The sequence below is a fragment of the Notechis scutatus genome, chromosome 2 (genome assembly GCF_049901735.1).
Source record: "Notechis scutatus isolate UNSWTSFEM ecotype Mainland chromosome 2, rNotScu1.2, whole genome shotgun sequence".
NCBI lineage: Eukaryota > Metazoa > Chordata > Lepidosauria > Squamata > Elapidae > Notechis > Notechis scutatus.
This window is the reverse complement of record NC_142010.1, coordinates 19,015,597-19,032,130: the sequence shown is the minus strand read 5'-3', so window position 1 is coordinate 19,032,130 and position 16,534 is coordinate 19,015,597. Positions and strand designations below refer to the sequence as shown.

Here is a 16,534-nt window from a genome sequence, read left to right as displayed (position 1 = left end):
TTGAATTGTTAACTAGGGCATACAAAACCTTTCCCAGACCAATTCTCGAATACAGCTCACTTCCTGGAACCTGCACTGTATTTCGGACATTAACACAATTGACTGGGTTCAGAGGTATTTCTTGAGAAAAGTACTCTACTCTTCCATTCAAAATAGAATTCACTATGCCTCAAAACTTTGGACCTGGACAATCTGGAACTGCGCTGCCTGTGGTCTGATCTAAGCATAATTCACAAAATTGTCTGCTATAACATTTTGCCTGTCAACAATTTCTTCAGCTTCAATCACAATAATACACGAGCAAACAACCGATACATATTCAAGGTAAACCACTCCAAGCTCACCCCTTTCCTAAGAGGTCTGAAGGGGGCGTGCATAAGCGCACCAACATGCCTACCTCCCCTGTCTTATTGTTTCTTTTTATTTTTCTTATATGTATCCATTTCATGTATTCCTAACTATGTTTATACTTATACGTATTATCTTGTAAGCGATTGACAAATCAAAATAAATAAAAAAATAAAAAAATAAAAATGACTTCAGCAACAGAGTGGTCAATGCTTGGAATGCTCTACCCGACTCCGTTGTTACAGCCTCAAACCCTCACAGCTTCAATCTCAAACTGGACCTCACCCCGTTCCTAAGAAGTCCTTAAAGGGGTGTGCATAAGCATACACCAGTGTGCCTACCGTCCCTGTCTTACTGTCCCCATTTATCTGTATTTACTTCCTGTGGCTATTCTGCCTTAGCTATTTTGCCATAGAACAAATCTTGCCCAGCACATACACCACTCAGGGCAAATTCCACTGAAACTGACAGGATTAACTACAAAAGTCTGTGTCAGCTAGAAACTGTGTATTTGGTATTAGGACATGTCTACCCGAAAACTATCAGTCATGTAGTCTGCTCTTTGTGTCACGTATCTTGGTTGTAATGATTAACCCTGTAACTTCTTTGTTTCCTGCAATCACCCTGCACCCCGTCTTTGAAAACAGCACAATAAAGGGGACAGCGCAAAGCAATCGGGCCGCCGGGACCATTCCATCTGCCCCAGGCGCGATGTGTTTCCTCACCTAAAGAAACTGTTTGTTTTGTGTCTTTTTCTTTGTGCCTTGGCACTCACCCTCGCGAGGGCTCCGCTAAATTATTTCTTGAAAGGAAATCAGCAACAGACTGGAGAATTGAATCAACGGACCGGTCGCTCGACGCGACAACTGGGGGCTCGTCCGGGATCCTTCGATTCGTCCGGGATCCTTCAATTTTCTAGTTTCACGGTGTGACTTCTGTCTAGGGTGCATCGCCTTCACTCCCATTTCTACGCACCTGGCAAAGGCTCCGTACGAACGTAAGTAATGGGCTCCTCACTTTCCAAGGTTTCGTCAGGACATAGGGACGAACTTTACGATTTGGTGAAGAAGGCTAATTCCTTTCAAAAAATCAATGGTACCACTGTGTACCCTATTTCTAAGAAATCTTTAAATAAATTTATAATTTACATAGAGGCACATTGTCCAGCCTATCCCTCTGCGGGAACTCTCCACCATTCTCTATGGGAAAGATTAGGGAAATATCTACACGAAATTCCTAGAGCTCCCATGGATATACTCATTTCTTGGAGCGATAATGGCTGCTATAACCACTGTTTATCCGCCTTCTACTCTTCCTGAAACCTCTTTTCCCCTGTTTCCTCTGATTCCCCTTCTCCTTCAAAAACTACTAAGCCTCTTGCGGCTCATCTTGACACAATTTCTTCCTTACCCCTCCGTATCCTGACATTTCTTTCCCTTCTCCTTCCGCTCCTTCTTCTCTTCCTGACCCTTCTCCGATGAAACCTGTGGGAGGTATTATAACTAATCTTCTGTCATCACCTCTGCCTTTAGAAACAGAAGATCCTTCTGCTTATCCTATGACTATTATCCCTGGTGCAGCGGGAGGCAATGTTCACAGCAACATTGAGTTTAAAGTTTTAAAAATATAAAAGATGCAGTTACAACTTATGGATTACACTCTCCTTTTACTCGGGAATACTTGATTCTTTGGTCACCGCTAATACTGTTATGTTACTTTATGACTGGAAAATGCTTTTCTCTATGCTTATGACTCCGGTAGCAATATGTTGTGTGGCAATCTGAATATGAAAAAGGTGTTGAGGCTGAAATTCGTAGGGGTTTGCCTGCTGGAGTAACTGTAGATCATTTAATGGGAAAAGGTCAATCCTCTACTCTAGCACAACAACAAAATTCCCCCGTCGCAGTTTTGCCATTATTCATATGTGTGCTATGAATGCCTTAAAGCGAGTGGATGATTCAGATTCGCAGTCCACCCAAGCATTTTTGAAAATTATGCAAAATCCTGATGAGCCATATGCTTCATTCATCAGTCGCCTTCAGACAGCCCTAGATCGACAGATAGATAATTCTACTGCCAAACAAGAGTTACTTATAAAATTGGCTTTTTCCAACGCAAATCATGACTGTCAAAAATTCTACAGCCAGTCGCTAATAAGCCAGGCGTGACATTGGCTGAGTTTTTACAACTCTGTAGAATTGTAGGAACAACCACTCATAAAATGAATACGCTTGCTACTGCTATCACTGCTTCATTACCGGATCCTAATTCCGCCTCCACTTCTCCTCCCGATGCTTTCGCTGTAACACGCAACGGCAATTGTTTTAACTGTGGCAAGTCCGGACATTTTAAAAATCAATGTCGTATGCCAGGGGGTGGGGCCGCTCTTCGTGGCCAAACCAGAGGTCCACCTCCCTCATCTAAGCCACAAACCATCTGTCATCGCTGCCGGAAAGGCTATCATTGGGCTTCACAATGTCGTTCTAATCCTCCTCTCACTCAGCCTTCGGGAAACTAATTGAGGGGTCTTCAGCTAACCCGCCACAAAGGCTGAATTACCTGCCACAACATTTCCTGTTGTGCTGTTAGAGGATCTTGTGTATGATGATCCTGGCGCTGTTTTTACTCTTCCTTTAACTACAACGCTTTTCAAACCTCTGCCTCCTTTCACACCTGTCTTACTTATTCCCAATTCTTCCCTTACCATAGAGGGTGTGGTTGCTGCTCCTTACTTATATGATTCTTCTGCTCTTAATAATCTTGCTTTGGCTGCAATAGGGGATCGTTGCTTTTCTTTAAAAAGGGGACAATAGTGGCTACGCTTATAATTTTGCCTCTTTTGAACCTCTCTCCTTGTTTGCATTACAGCAGCCTGTCCAAGCTTCAAAACCCACTCTTTCTGTCACACTCAATGGTCGCATTTTTGATGGTCTGATTGACACCGGTGCAGACGTTTCTGTTATTCGTTCCTCTGAATGGCCCTCTTCTTGGTCTCTCACAGAAGCTTCTTCAGTGCAGGGCGTAGGTGGGGCCCAAGCTGCTAAGGTCAGCTCTCATTGGCTCTCTGCTTCTACTAAGCATTCTACCTTAACTGCTTATCTTAAACCCTATATCCTTCCTCTACATTGTAACCTCTGGGGACGTGATTTACTCTCTCAATTTCAGGCTTATATTCAGCTACCATAGTTTTTCTATCTAAATGTCTATTTCTCCTTTATCCCTTACTCTTAAAACCTCTATTCCTGTTTGGGTGGATCAATGGCCTCTCACCAAAGAAAAATTGGAGGCTTTACATCTTCTTGTCCATCAACAGTTAACAGAGGGACATATTGAATCATCCACCAGTCCTTACAACACCCCTGTCTTTGTCATTAAAAAGAAATCTGGCAAATGGCGCCTCCTTAATGATCTCAGGGTCATTAATTCCATTCTTCAGCCCATGGGACCCCTGCAGTGTGGCCTGCCTAATCCTAATTTGATCCCAGCTGGATTTGATCTCATAATAATAGATTTAAAGGACTGTTTCTTTTCCATACCTCTGGCACAAAAAGATAGGATCATCTTTGCCTTTACAGTACCAGAGCTTAACAACTCTAAACCCACCTCTCGGTATCAATGGAAAGTTCTTCCACAAGGTATGCTAAATTCACCAACTATGTGTCAATTTTTTGTCAATGAGGCTCTGCGGCCTTATCGATCTCAATTTCCTAGTTTTCTTGTATATCATTACATGGATGATATTTTAATCGCTGCCGATGGGCTAAAGGGGACGGTCCAAAAACCTTCCCGATCCTCTTGACCACATTAGCAAAAGCAGGGTTACATATAGCACCTGAAAAAATCCAGTCTCACTACCCGATGCAATATTTAGGCCACAAGGTTTTAGCTTCCACAGCATCTCCACATATCCCTTCACTCACACTTCCCCAGCCAACCACGCTGGTCCAATTACAGCAGTGCTTGGGGGTTATTAACTGGGCTCGACCATATCTTGCTCTAACCACACATATGCTATCACCACTCTTTCAAGCACTAGTAGGATTGAAAAATCCAGCAGATAAGGTCTATCTTTCAGATCAGCACCTAGAGGCTTTACAACAAGTAAACACAGCCTTAGCCACCCGATGGGTAAACCGTGCACTCACAGACACACCACCTTCTCTTGCTATCCTTTCCACTCATCAACTACTGACTGCAATAATTGTCCAAATATCAGATGCAAGAAATCTTCATATCTTGGAATGGCTACACCTCCAACTGGCTCGAAATCCACAAGATGAAAAGCACAACTACTGACTCGGTCATTAAAAAACTAGATAGATTATTTGCAACACACGGTTTCCCAGACGTTCTAGTTTCCGACAACGGACCCCAGTTTACGGCCCTCACCTTCGAACAATACTTGGCAGACCGGGGCATCCTCCACGCCTTAACTTCGCCGGCTCACCCTGCAGCAAACGGTGGGGCTGAACGAATGGTCCAATTCCTTAAAAAGACACTCCAAAAAATGGATCCGGGGAACATCGACGCTAGATTGAACAAAATACTCTTACTACAACACATTACCCCCCACAGTGTCACCAACAAGACCCCAGCCGAACTTTTAATGGGGCGGAAGCTTCGCTCCCACCTCGACCGACTACACCCGTCTTACTCGCCAGAGAAACCCTGTGGATCCAGCGGAACATATCGCCAATTCAAGGTAGGCGACTTGGTCTACGCAAAAAAACTTTCCGGCGAACCGCTGTGGGTCCCAGCCGCCGTAGTCTACCTCACTGGCCCTAGATCTTACCGCCTTAAAACGACAGACGGCAAGATATGAAAACACCACATAGACCAACTCCAATCTCATTTACAATCAAATACTCACGACCCTCCGGACTTCCAAACTCAGGGGGGAGGGAATACCAAGGGGGACGAAGACTGCATAGACAATGATGTAATCGGGGACAGACGGCCACTAAACCAAGAGCCCGCACCACCTGAAGAAGGTCCGGGATCGGGGGCATCCTCCCCGCAGAGGAACATCATAGCGGAAACATGCCTGCCCGATCCAGGAATGGACTTAAGGGTCTCTGATAGTGTCGCGGAATCAACCCCGGGCGAAGACGAGCCTTGCGTTCCACCGGAACTGAACTTTAAACAAAAACCGGTGGAACAGCGAAAATCGAATAGACAGGTAAAACGACCTGCATACCTGCGTGATTATGTCACCACAGCCGTCAAACGAAACCCAGGGGGGAGGGGTGTTGTGAACGAAAGAAATGTAATTAATAAAGATTCATTTGCCTAGCAGGATCGTAATCCTGCATGTCCTATTGGCCCATATAATGGCAAGTTGTGATTGGTTCATTCCGAGCAATCTGACTGGCTGTTGGCGGGCCGCGCCAAGGTTCAAACACTATCCATTGGTTATCCGGGAGCAGCTTACTCTATAAAAGAGTGACTGCTAGCCGGGGGGTTTTGTCTCTGTTATGCTTGTTGAATAAAGAGCTGAAGTTCACGGTTTACAGTCTGGTCTCCGTTCATCAACCCATGCCTCAAACTTAACACAGGTAGCCCTTAAATTATTGTGTTAATTGAACCCTGCAACTTTGGTCATAAATCATGAAAGTCATTAAGTGGATCACCACGTGACTGGACCTGATTTTATAATAAGGATACACAAAGGACTAAAGTCATAGGAATGATTGCCAAAACCCAATGCTTCTTTTGCAAATGAGCAAGGTGTTACGCATTGAGAGATGTATGATTGATAATTCACTGAGTTCATCTTGGCTTTTCTTCAAACAACTAAGCAGTAATAGGTCTGATGAGTATTTGATAAGAGATTTCCAGGCAATCTTAGGAGTTGGTGTCTTTAACAGTACTATGGTGATAAGTAAATACCCACAAGGAAAACATACATCGTAGAATGATTCTGATCTGATGCATTAGTATTCTTTAATTGTTATTCTTTACTTTATAATACTAAGTCAAAGGTTACTGGAGAAGTCCCAAAGATGATTTTTCAAGAAGCAACTGGACTCTCTTGTTTTTTCTTTGAAGACGCTTCTCTTCTCATCCAAGAAGCTTCTTCAGCTCAAACTGGATGGTAGGGAATGGAAGGATTTATATTCCTTGCAGACATCTGGTCTTTTGCACAGGGCAGAAAACCTCCTGCAGAAAGCACAGCTCTAACTTCTCAATGAAAGAACAAGACAGACCACAACACGGTCCTCTCAGCAGTTCCAAGAAGGCTCCACACCCACTTGTACTACTTAGGTGACCCTGAGGACACAGATAAACCTCCAAGTGGCCTCAGTGACTCTCTAAAAGAAGGCAAATGACCACTGTCCACAAGAAATACAAATTCTTTCATTGAGAAGTTGGAGCTGTGCTATCTGCAGGATATTTTCTGCCCCGTGCAGAAAGGAGTATAAATCTTTCTGCCCCGTCTGTAAGGAGTATAAATCCTTCCATTTTCCACCATCCAGTGAGAGCTGAAGAAACTGTGGACGAGAAGCGAAACGTCTTCAAAGAAAAGACAAGAAAGTCCAATTGCCTCTTGAAAAAGCACATTTGGGACAACCATGACCTGAATGACTGAGAATCTCCATGGACAGTAAGTAGAGGAGGCAATCATTTTCAAATAATATATTTTTTAAAAAGAATTACACCTGACCATCTTCTATCTATTAAAGCAGAAATCATTCTTGGCCTGATTTGGATTGCTTACTTCTTAAGTACCATAAATCAAATGGTGAAGTTTTGTTCCAGTATTGTTGGAATTTCATAATGATGCTCCTTTGAATGGAAGTTTTCTAGTTTCCTTTATGTTATGTGTGTGTTTGTGTGTGTGTGTGTGTGCGCGCTTGTATGTGTGTGCCTTCAAATCAGTTTCTATTCCTAGTGATTATCTGGATAATCCCTGCAGTTTTTTGGTAAGGCTTTTCAGAAATTGTTTGCTACTGCTTCTTCCTAGGGCTGAAAGTTTCTGACCCAAAGTCATCCAGCTGGCTTTGTGTTTGTGCATAAGGTGGGACTGGCACTCCCAGTTTCCCACTTTCTAGCCTGATGTCTTTAAAAAAAAGCAGCTGTGTCCTCTTCATCAATGATGTAAAAATATTTAACACCACCGACAATGCTGCTGCCCTACAAAGTGACCTTGACTATGTGTCAGAATAAGTCCTCTTAGGTCCTTGACAGAGTGAGGGTTGTCTACGAGATTGCTTCCGCCTAACTTGTATTTGGTGTTCTAATTTTTGGCAACTCCAAATTTCAACTAACAAATACTCTGTCCTACACATTGGCCAAAAAAAATTAGAACACCAAATACAAGTTAGGCGGAAGCAATCTCGTAGACAACACTCACTCTGTCAAGGACCTAAGAGGACTTATCTGAAACAATCTAAGCCGCAGAGTTCACTGTAATAGCATTGCCAAAAAGGCTTTAAGAGTTTTAACCTTATTTTGTGAAGCTTCTTCTCAGGCAACATTGAATTGTTAACTAGGGCATACAAAACCTTTCCCAGACCAATTCTCGAATACAGCTCACTTCCTGGAACCTGCACTGTATTTCGGACATTAACACAATTGACTGGGTTCAGAGGTATTTCTTGAGAAAAGTACTCTACTCTTCCATTCAAAATAGAATTCACTATGCCTCAAAACTTTGGACCTGGACAATCTGGAACTGCGCTGCCTGTGGTCTGATCTAAGCATAATTCACAAAATTGTCTGCTATAACATTTTGCCTGTCAACAATTTCTTCAGCTTCAATCACAATAATACACGAGCAAACAACCGATACATATTCAAGGTAAACCACTCCAAGCTCACCCCTTTCCTAAGAGGTCTGAAGGGGGCGTGCATAAGCGCACCAACATGCCTACCTCCCCTGTCTTATTGTTTCTTTTTATTTTTCTTATATGTATCCATTTCATGTATTCCTAACTATGTTTATACTTATACGTATTATCTTGTAAGCGATTGACAAATCAAAATAAATAAAAAAATAAAAAAATAAAAATGACTTCAGCAACAGAGTGGTCAATGCTTGGAATGCTCTACCCGACTCCGTTGTTACAGCCTCAAACCCTCACAGCTTCAATCTCAAACTGGACCTCACCCCGTTCCTAAGAAGTCCTTAAAGGGGGTGTGCATAAGCATACACCAGTGTGCCTACCGTCCCTGTCTTACTGTCCCCATTTATCTGTATTTACTTCCTGTGGCTATTCTGCCTTAGCTATTTTGCCATAGAACAAATCTTGCCCAGCACATACACCACTCAGGGCAAATTCCACTGAAACTGACAGGATTAACTACAAAAGTCTGTGTCAGCTAGAAACTGTGTATTTGGTATTAGGACATGTCTACCCGAAAACTATCAGTCATGTAGTCTGCTCTTTGTGTCACGTATCTTGGTTGTAATGATTAACCCTGTAACTTCTTTGTTTCCTGCAATCACCCCGCACCCCCGTCTTTGAAAACAGCACAATAAAAGGGGACAGCGCAAAGCAATCGGGGCCGCCGGGACCATTCCATCTGCCCCAGGCGCGATGTGTTTCCTCACCTAAAGAAACTGTTTGTTTTGTGTCTTTTTCTTTGTGCCTTGGCACTCACCCTCGCGAGGGCTCCGCTAAATTATTTCTTGAAAGGAAATCAGCAACAGACTGGAGAATTGAATCAACGGACCGGTCGCTCGACGCGACAACTGGGGGCTCGTCCGGGATCCTTCGATTCGTCCGGGATCCTTCAATTTTCTAGTTTCACGGTGTGACTTCTGTCTAGGGGTGCATCGCCTTCACTCCCATTTCTACGCACCTGGCAAAGGCTCCGTACGAACGTAAGTAATGGGCTCCTCACTTTCCAAGGTTTCGTCAGGACATAGGGACGAACTTTACGATTTGGTGAAGAAGGCTAATTCCTTTCAAAAAATCAATGGTACCACTGTGTACCCTATTTCTAAGAAATCTTTAAATAAATTTATAATTTACATAGAGGCACATTGTCCAGCCTATCCCTCTGCGGGAACTCTCCACCATTCTCTATGGGAAAGATTAGGGAAATATCTACACGAAATTCCTAGAGCTCCCATGGATATACTCATTTCTTGGAGAGCGATAATGGCTGCTATAACCACTGTTTATCCGCCTTCTACTCTTCCTGAAACCTCTTTTTCCCCTGTTTCCTCTGATTCCCCTTCTCCTTCAAAAACTACTAAGCCTCTTGCGGCTCATCTTGACACAATTTCTTCCTTACCCCCTCCGTATCCTGACATTTCTTTCCCTTCTCCTTCCGCTCCTTCTTCTCTTCCTGACCCTTCTCCGATGAAACCTGTGGGAGGTATTATAACTAATCTTCTGTCATCACCTCTGCCTTTAGAAACAGAAGATCCTTCTGCTTATCCTATGACTATTATCCCTGGTGCAGCGGGAGGCAATGTTCACAGCAACATTGAGTTTAAAGTTTTAAAAAATATAAAAGATGCAGTTACAACTTATGGATTACACTCTCCTTTTACTCGGGAATACTTGATTCTTTGGTCACCGCTAATACTGTTATGTTACTTTATGACTGGAAAATGCTTTTCTCTATGCTTATGACTCCGGCGCAATATGTTGTGTGGCAATCTGAATATGAAAAAGGTGTTGAGGCTGAAATTCGTAGGGGTTTGCCTGCTGGAGTAACTGTAGATCATTTAATGGGAAAAGGTCAATCCTCTACTCTAGCACAACAACAAAATTCCCCCGTCGCAGTTTTGCCATTATTCATATGTGTGCTATGAATGCCTTAAAGCGAGTGGATGATTCAGATTCGCAGTCCACCCAAGCATTTTTGAAAATTATGCAAAATCCTGATGAGCCATATGCTTCATTCATCAGTCGCCTTCAGACAGCCCTAGATCGACAGATAGATAATTCTACTGCCAAACAAGAGTTACTTATAAAATTGGCTTTTTCCAACGCAAATCATGACTGTCAAAAATTCTACAGCCAGTCGCTAATAAGCCAGGCGTGACATTGGCTGAGTTTTTACAACTCTGTAGAATTGTAGGAACAACCACTCATAAAATGAATACGCTTGCTACTGCTATCACTGCTTCATTACCGGATCCTAATTCCGCCTCCACTTCTCCTCCCGATGCTTTCGCTGTAACACGCAACGGCAATTGTTTTAACTGTGGCAAGTCCGGACATTTTAAAAATCAATGTCGTATGCCAGGGGGTGGGGCCGCTCTTCGTGGCCAAACCAGAGGTCCACCTCCCTCATCTAAGCCACAAACCATCTGTCATCGCTGCCGGAAAGGCTATCATTGGGCTTCACAATGTCGTTCTAATCCTCCTCTCACTCAGCCTTCGGGAAACTAATTGAGGGGTCTTCAGCTAACCCCGCCACAAAGGCTGAATTACCTGCCACAACATTTCCTGTTGTGCTGTTAGAGGATCTTGTGTATGATGATCCTGGCGCTGTTTTTACTCTTCCTTTAACTACAACGCTTTTCAAACCTCTGCCTCCTTTCACACCTGTCTTACTTATTCCCAATTCTTCCCTTACCATAGAGGGTGTGGTTGCTGCTCCTTACTTATATGATTCTTCTGCTCTTAATAATCTTGCTTTGGCTGCAATAGGGGATCGTTGCTTTTCTTTAAAAAAGGGGACAATAGTGGCTACGCTTATAATTTTGCCTCTTTTTGAACCTCTCTCCTTGTTTGCATTACAGCAGCCTGTCCAAGCTTCAAAACCCACTCTTTCTGTCACACTCAATGGTCGCATTTTTGATGGTCTGATTGACACCGGTGCAGACGTTTCTGTTATTCGTTCCTCTGAATGGCCCTCTTCTTGGTCTCTCACAGAAGCTTCTTCAGTGCAGGGCGTAGGTGGGGCCCAAGCTGCTAAGGTCAGCTCTCATTGGCTCTCTGCTTCTACTAAGCATTCTACCTTAACTGCTTATCTTAAACCCTATATCCTTCCTCTACATTGTAACCTCTGGGGACGTGATTTACTCTCTCAATTTCAGGCTTATATTCAGCTACCATAGTTTTTCTATCTAAATGTCTATTTCTCCTTTATCCCTTACTCTTAAAACCTCTATTCCTGTTTGGGTGGATCAATGGCCTCTCACCAAAGAAAAATTGGAGGCTTTACATCTTCTTGTCCATCAACAGTTAACAGAGGGACATATTGAATCATCCACCAGTCCTTACAACACCCCTGTCTTTGTCATTAAAAAGAAATCTGGCAAATGGCGCCTCCTTAATGATCTCAGGGTCATTAATTCCATTCTTCAGCCCATGGGACCCCTGCAGTGTGGCCTGCCTAATCCTAATTTGATCCCAGCTGGATTTGATCTCATAATAATAGATTTAAAGGACTGTTTCTTTTCCATACCTCTGGCACAAAAAGATAGGATCATCTTTGCCTTTACAGTACCAGAGCTTAACAACTCTAAACCCACCTCTCGGTATCAATGGAAAGTTCTTCCACAAGGTATGCTAAATTCACCAACTATGTGTCAATTTTTTGTCAATGAGGCTCTGCGGCCTTATCGATCTCAATTTCCTAGTTTTCTTGTATATCATTACATGGATGATATTTTAATCGCTGCCGATGGGCTAAAGGGGACGGTCCAAAAAACCTTCCCGATCCTCTTGACCACATTAGCAAAAGCAGGGTTACATATAGCACCTGAAAAAATCCAGTCTCACTACCCGATGCAATATTTAGGCCACAAGGTTTTAGCTTCCACAGCATCTCCACATATCCCTTCACTCACACTTCCCCAGCCAACCACGCTGGTCCAATTACAGCAGTGCTTGGGGTTATTAACTGGGCTCGACCATATCTTGCTCTAACCACACATATGCTATCACCACTCTTTCAAGCACTAGTAGGATTGAAAAATCCAGCAGATAAGGTCTATCTTTCAGATCAGCACCTAGAGGCTTTACAACAAGTAAACACAGCCTTAGCCACCCGATGGGTAAACCGTGCACTCACAGACACACCACCTTCTCTTGCTATCCTTTCCACTCATCAACTACTGACTGCAATAATTGTCCAAATATCAGATGCAAGAAATCTTCATATCTTGGAATGGCTACACCTCCAACTGGCTCGAAATCCACAAGATGAAAAGCACAACTACTGACTCGGTCATTAAAAACTAGATAGATTATTTGCAACACACGGTTTCCCAGACGTTCTAGTTTCCGACAACGGACCCCAGTTTACGGCCCTCACCTTCGAACAATACTTGGCAGACCGGGGCATCCTCCACGCCTTAACTTCGCCGGCTCACCCTGCGGCAAACGGTGGGGCTGAACGAATGGTCCAATTCCTTAAAAAGACACTCCAAAAAATGGATCCGGGAACATCGACGCTAGATTGAACAAAATACTCTTACTACAACACATTACCCCCACAGTGTCACCAACAAGACCCCAGCCGAACTTTTAATGGGGCGGAAGCTTCGCTCCCACCTCGACCGACTACACCCGTCTTACTCGCCAGAGAAACCCTGTGGATCCAGCGGAACATATCGCCAATTCAAGGTAGGCGACTTGGTCTATGCAAAAAACCTTTCCGGCGAACCGCTGTGGGTCCCAGCCGCCGTAGTCTACCTCACTGGCCCTAGATCTTACCGCCTTAAAACGACAGGCGGCAAGATATGGAAACACCACATAGACCAACTCCAATCTCATTTACAATCAAATACTCACGACCCTCCGGACTTCCAAACTCAGGGGGAGGGAATACCAAGGGGCGAAGACTGCATAGACAATGATGTAATCGGGGACAGACGGCCACTAAACCAAGAGCCCGCACCACCTGAAGAAGGTCCGGGATCGGGGCATCCTCCCGCAGAGGAACATCATAGCGGAAACATGCCGCCCGATCCAGGAATGGACTTAAGGGACTCTGATAGTGTCGCGGAATCAACCCCGGGCGAAGACGAGCCTTGCGTTCCACCGGAACTGAACTTTAAACAAAAACCGGTGGAACAGCGAAAATCGAATAGACAGGTAAAACGACCTGCATACCTGCGTGATTATGTCACCACGGCCGTCAAAGCGAAACCCAGGGGGGGGTGTTGTGAGCGAAAGAAATGTAATTAATAAAGATTCATTTGCCTAGCAGGATCGTAATCCTGCATGTCCTATTGGCCCATATAATGGCAAGTTGTGATTGGTTCATTCCGAGCAATCTGACTGGCTGTTGGCGGGCCGCGCCAAGGTTCAAACACTATCCATTGGTTATCTGGGAGCAGCTTACTCTATAAAAGAGTGACTGCTAGCCGGGGTTTTTTGTCTCTGTTATGCTTGTTGAATAAAGAGCTGAAGTTCACGGTTTACAGTCTGGTCTCCGTTCATCAACCCATGCCTCAAACTTAACACAGGTAGCCCTTAAATTATTGTGTTAATTGAACCCTGCAACTTTGGTCATAAATCATGAAAGTCATTAAGTGGATCACCACGTGACTGGACCTGATTTTATAATAAGGATACACAAAGGACTAAAGTCATAGGAATGATTGCCAAAACCCAATGCTTCTTTTGCAAATGAGCAAGGTGTTACGCATTGAGAGATGTATGATTGATAATTCACTGAGTTCATCTTGGCTTTTCTTCAAACAACTAAGCAGTAATAGGTCTGATGAGTATTTGATAAGAGATTTCCAGGCAATCTTAGGAGTTGGTGTCTTTAACAGTACTATGGTGATAAGTAAATACCCACAAGGAAAACATACATCGTAGAATGATTCTGATCTGATGCATTAGTATTCTTTAATTGTTATTCTTTACTTTATAATACTAAGTCAAAGGTTACTGGAGAAGTCCCAAAGATGATTTTTCAAGAAGCAACTGGACTCTCTTGTTTTTCTTTGAAGACGCTTCTCTTCTCATCCAAGAAGCTTCTTCAGCTCAAACTGGATGGTAGGGAATGGAAGGATTTATATTCCTTGCAGACATCTGGTCTTTTGCACAGGGCAGAAAACCTCCTGCAGAAAGCACAGCTCTTAACTTCTCAATGAAAGAACAAGACAGACCATAACACGGTCCTCTCAGCAGTTCCAAGAAGGCTCCACACCCACTTGTACTACTTAGGTGACCCTGAGGACACAGATAAACCTCCAAGTGGCCTCAGTGACTCTCTAAAAGAAGGCAAATGACCACTGTCCACAAGAAATACAAATTCTTTCATTGAGAAGTTGGAGCTGTGCTATCTGCAGGATATTTTCTGCCCCGTGCAAATGACCGGCTGTCTGTAAGGAGTATAAATCCTTCCATTTTCCACCATCCAGTGAGAGCTGAAGAAACTGTGGACGAGAAGCGAAACGTCTTCAAAGAAAAGACAAGAAAGTCCAATTGCCTCTTGAAAAAGCACATTTGGGACAACCATGACCTGAATGACTGAGAATCTCCATGGACAGTAAGTAGAGGAGGCAATCATTTTCAAATAATATATTTTTTTAAAAGAATTACACCTGACCATCTTCTATCTATTAAAGCAGAAATCATTCTTGGCCTGATTTGGATTGCTTACTTCTTAAGTACCATAAATCAAATGGTGAAGTTTTGTTCCAGTATTGTTGGAATTTCATAATGATGCTCCTTTGAATGGAAGTTTTCTAGTTTCCTTTATGTTTGTGTGTGTGTGTGTGTGCGCTTGTATGTGTGTGCCTTCAAATCAGTTTCTATTCCTAGTGATTATCTGGATAATCCCTGCAGTTTTTTTGGTAAGGCTTTTCAGAAATTGTTTGCTACTGCTTCTTCCTAGGGCTGAAAGTTTCTGACCCAAAGTCATCCAGCTGGCTTTGTGTTTGTGCATAAGGTGGGACTGGCACTCCCAGTTTCCCACTTTCTAGCCTGATGTCTTTAAAAAAAAGCAGCTGTGTCCTCTTCATCAATGATGTAAAAATATTTAACACCACCGACAATGCTGCTGCCCTACAAAGTGACCTTGACTATGTGTCAGAATAAGTCCTCTTAGGTCCTTGACAGAGTGAGGGTTGTCTACGAGATTGCTTCCGCCTAACTTGTATTTGGTGTTCTAATTTTTGGCAACTCCAAATTTCAACTAACAAATACTCTGTCCTACACATTGGCCAAAAAAAATTAGAACACCAAATACAAGTTAGGCGGAAGCAATCTCGTAGACAACACTCACTCTGTCAAGGACCTAAGAGGACTTATCTGAAACAATCTAAGCCGCAGAGCTCACTGCAATAGCATTGCCAAAAAGGCTTTAAGAGTTTTAACCTTATTTTGTGAAGCTTCTTCTCAGGCAACATTGAATTGTTAACTAGGGCATACAAAACCTTTCCCAGACCAATTCTCGAATACAACTCACTTCCTGGAACCTGCACTGTATTTCGGACATTAACACAATTGACTGGGTTCAGAGGTATTTCTTGAGAAAAGTACTCTACTCTTCCATTCAAAATAGAATTCACTATGCCTCGAAACTTTGGACCTGGACAATCTGGAACTGCGCTGCCTGTGGTCTGATCTAAGCATAATTCACAAAATTGTCTGCTATAACATTTTGCCTGTCAACAATTTCTTCAGCTTCAATCACAATAATACACGAGCAAACAACCGATACATATTCAAGGTAAACCACTCCAAGCTCACCCCTTTCCTAAGAGGTCTGTAGGGGGCGTGCATAAGTGCACCAATGTGCCTACCGTCCCTGTCTTATTGTTTCTTTTTATTTTTCTTACATGTATCCATTTCATGTATTCCTAACTATGTTTATACTTATACCTATTATCTTGTAAGCGATTGACAAATCAAAATAAATAAAAAAATAAAAAAATAAAAATGACTTCAGCAACAGAGTGGTCAATGCTTGGAATGCTCTACCCGACTCCGTTGTTACAGCCTCAAACCCTCACAGCTTCAATCTCAAACTGGACCTCACCCCGTTCCTAAGAAGTCCTTAAAGGGGGTGTGCATAAGCATACACCAGTGTGCCTACCGTCCCTGTCTTACTGTCCCCATTTATCTGTATTTACTTCCTGTGGCTATTCTGCCTTAGCTATTTTGCCATAGAACAAATCTTGCCCAGCACATACACCACTCAGGGCAAATTCCACTGAAACTGACAGGATTAACTACAAAAGTCTGTGTCAGCTAGAAACTGTGTATTTGGTATTAGGACATGTCTACCCGAAAACTATCAGTCATGTAGTCTGCTC

General features: G+C 43.2%; 1 protein-coding gene and 1 long non-coding RNA gene across 2 annotated transcripts in view; both read right to left on the bottom strand.

Moving 5' to 3' along the window:
• LOC113429031 (natural killer cells antigen CD94-like) overlaps positions 1-1,597 on the bottom strand; it is a 14,820-nt gene extending 13,223 nt beyond the window's left edge. The window contains exon 1 of the mRNA XM_087958865.1: positions 1,576-1,597. Within this exon, the coding sequence (XP_087814991.1) occupies positions 1,576-1,597 (22 nt within the window). The remainder of the gene's footprint in view (positions 1-1,575) is intronic.
• LOC148131869 (uncharacterized) overlaps positions 1-16,534 on the bottom strand; it is a 312,201-nt gene that overhangs the window by 249,714 nt on the left and 45,953 nt on the right. The window lies entirely within an intron of this gene.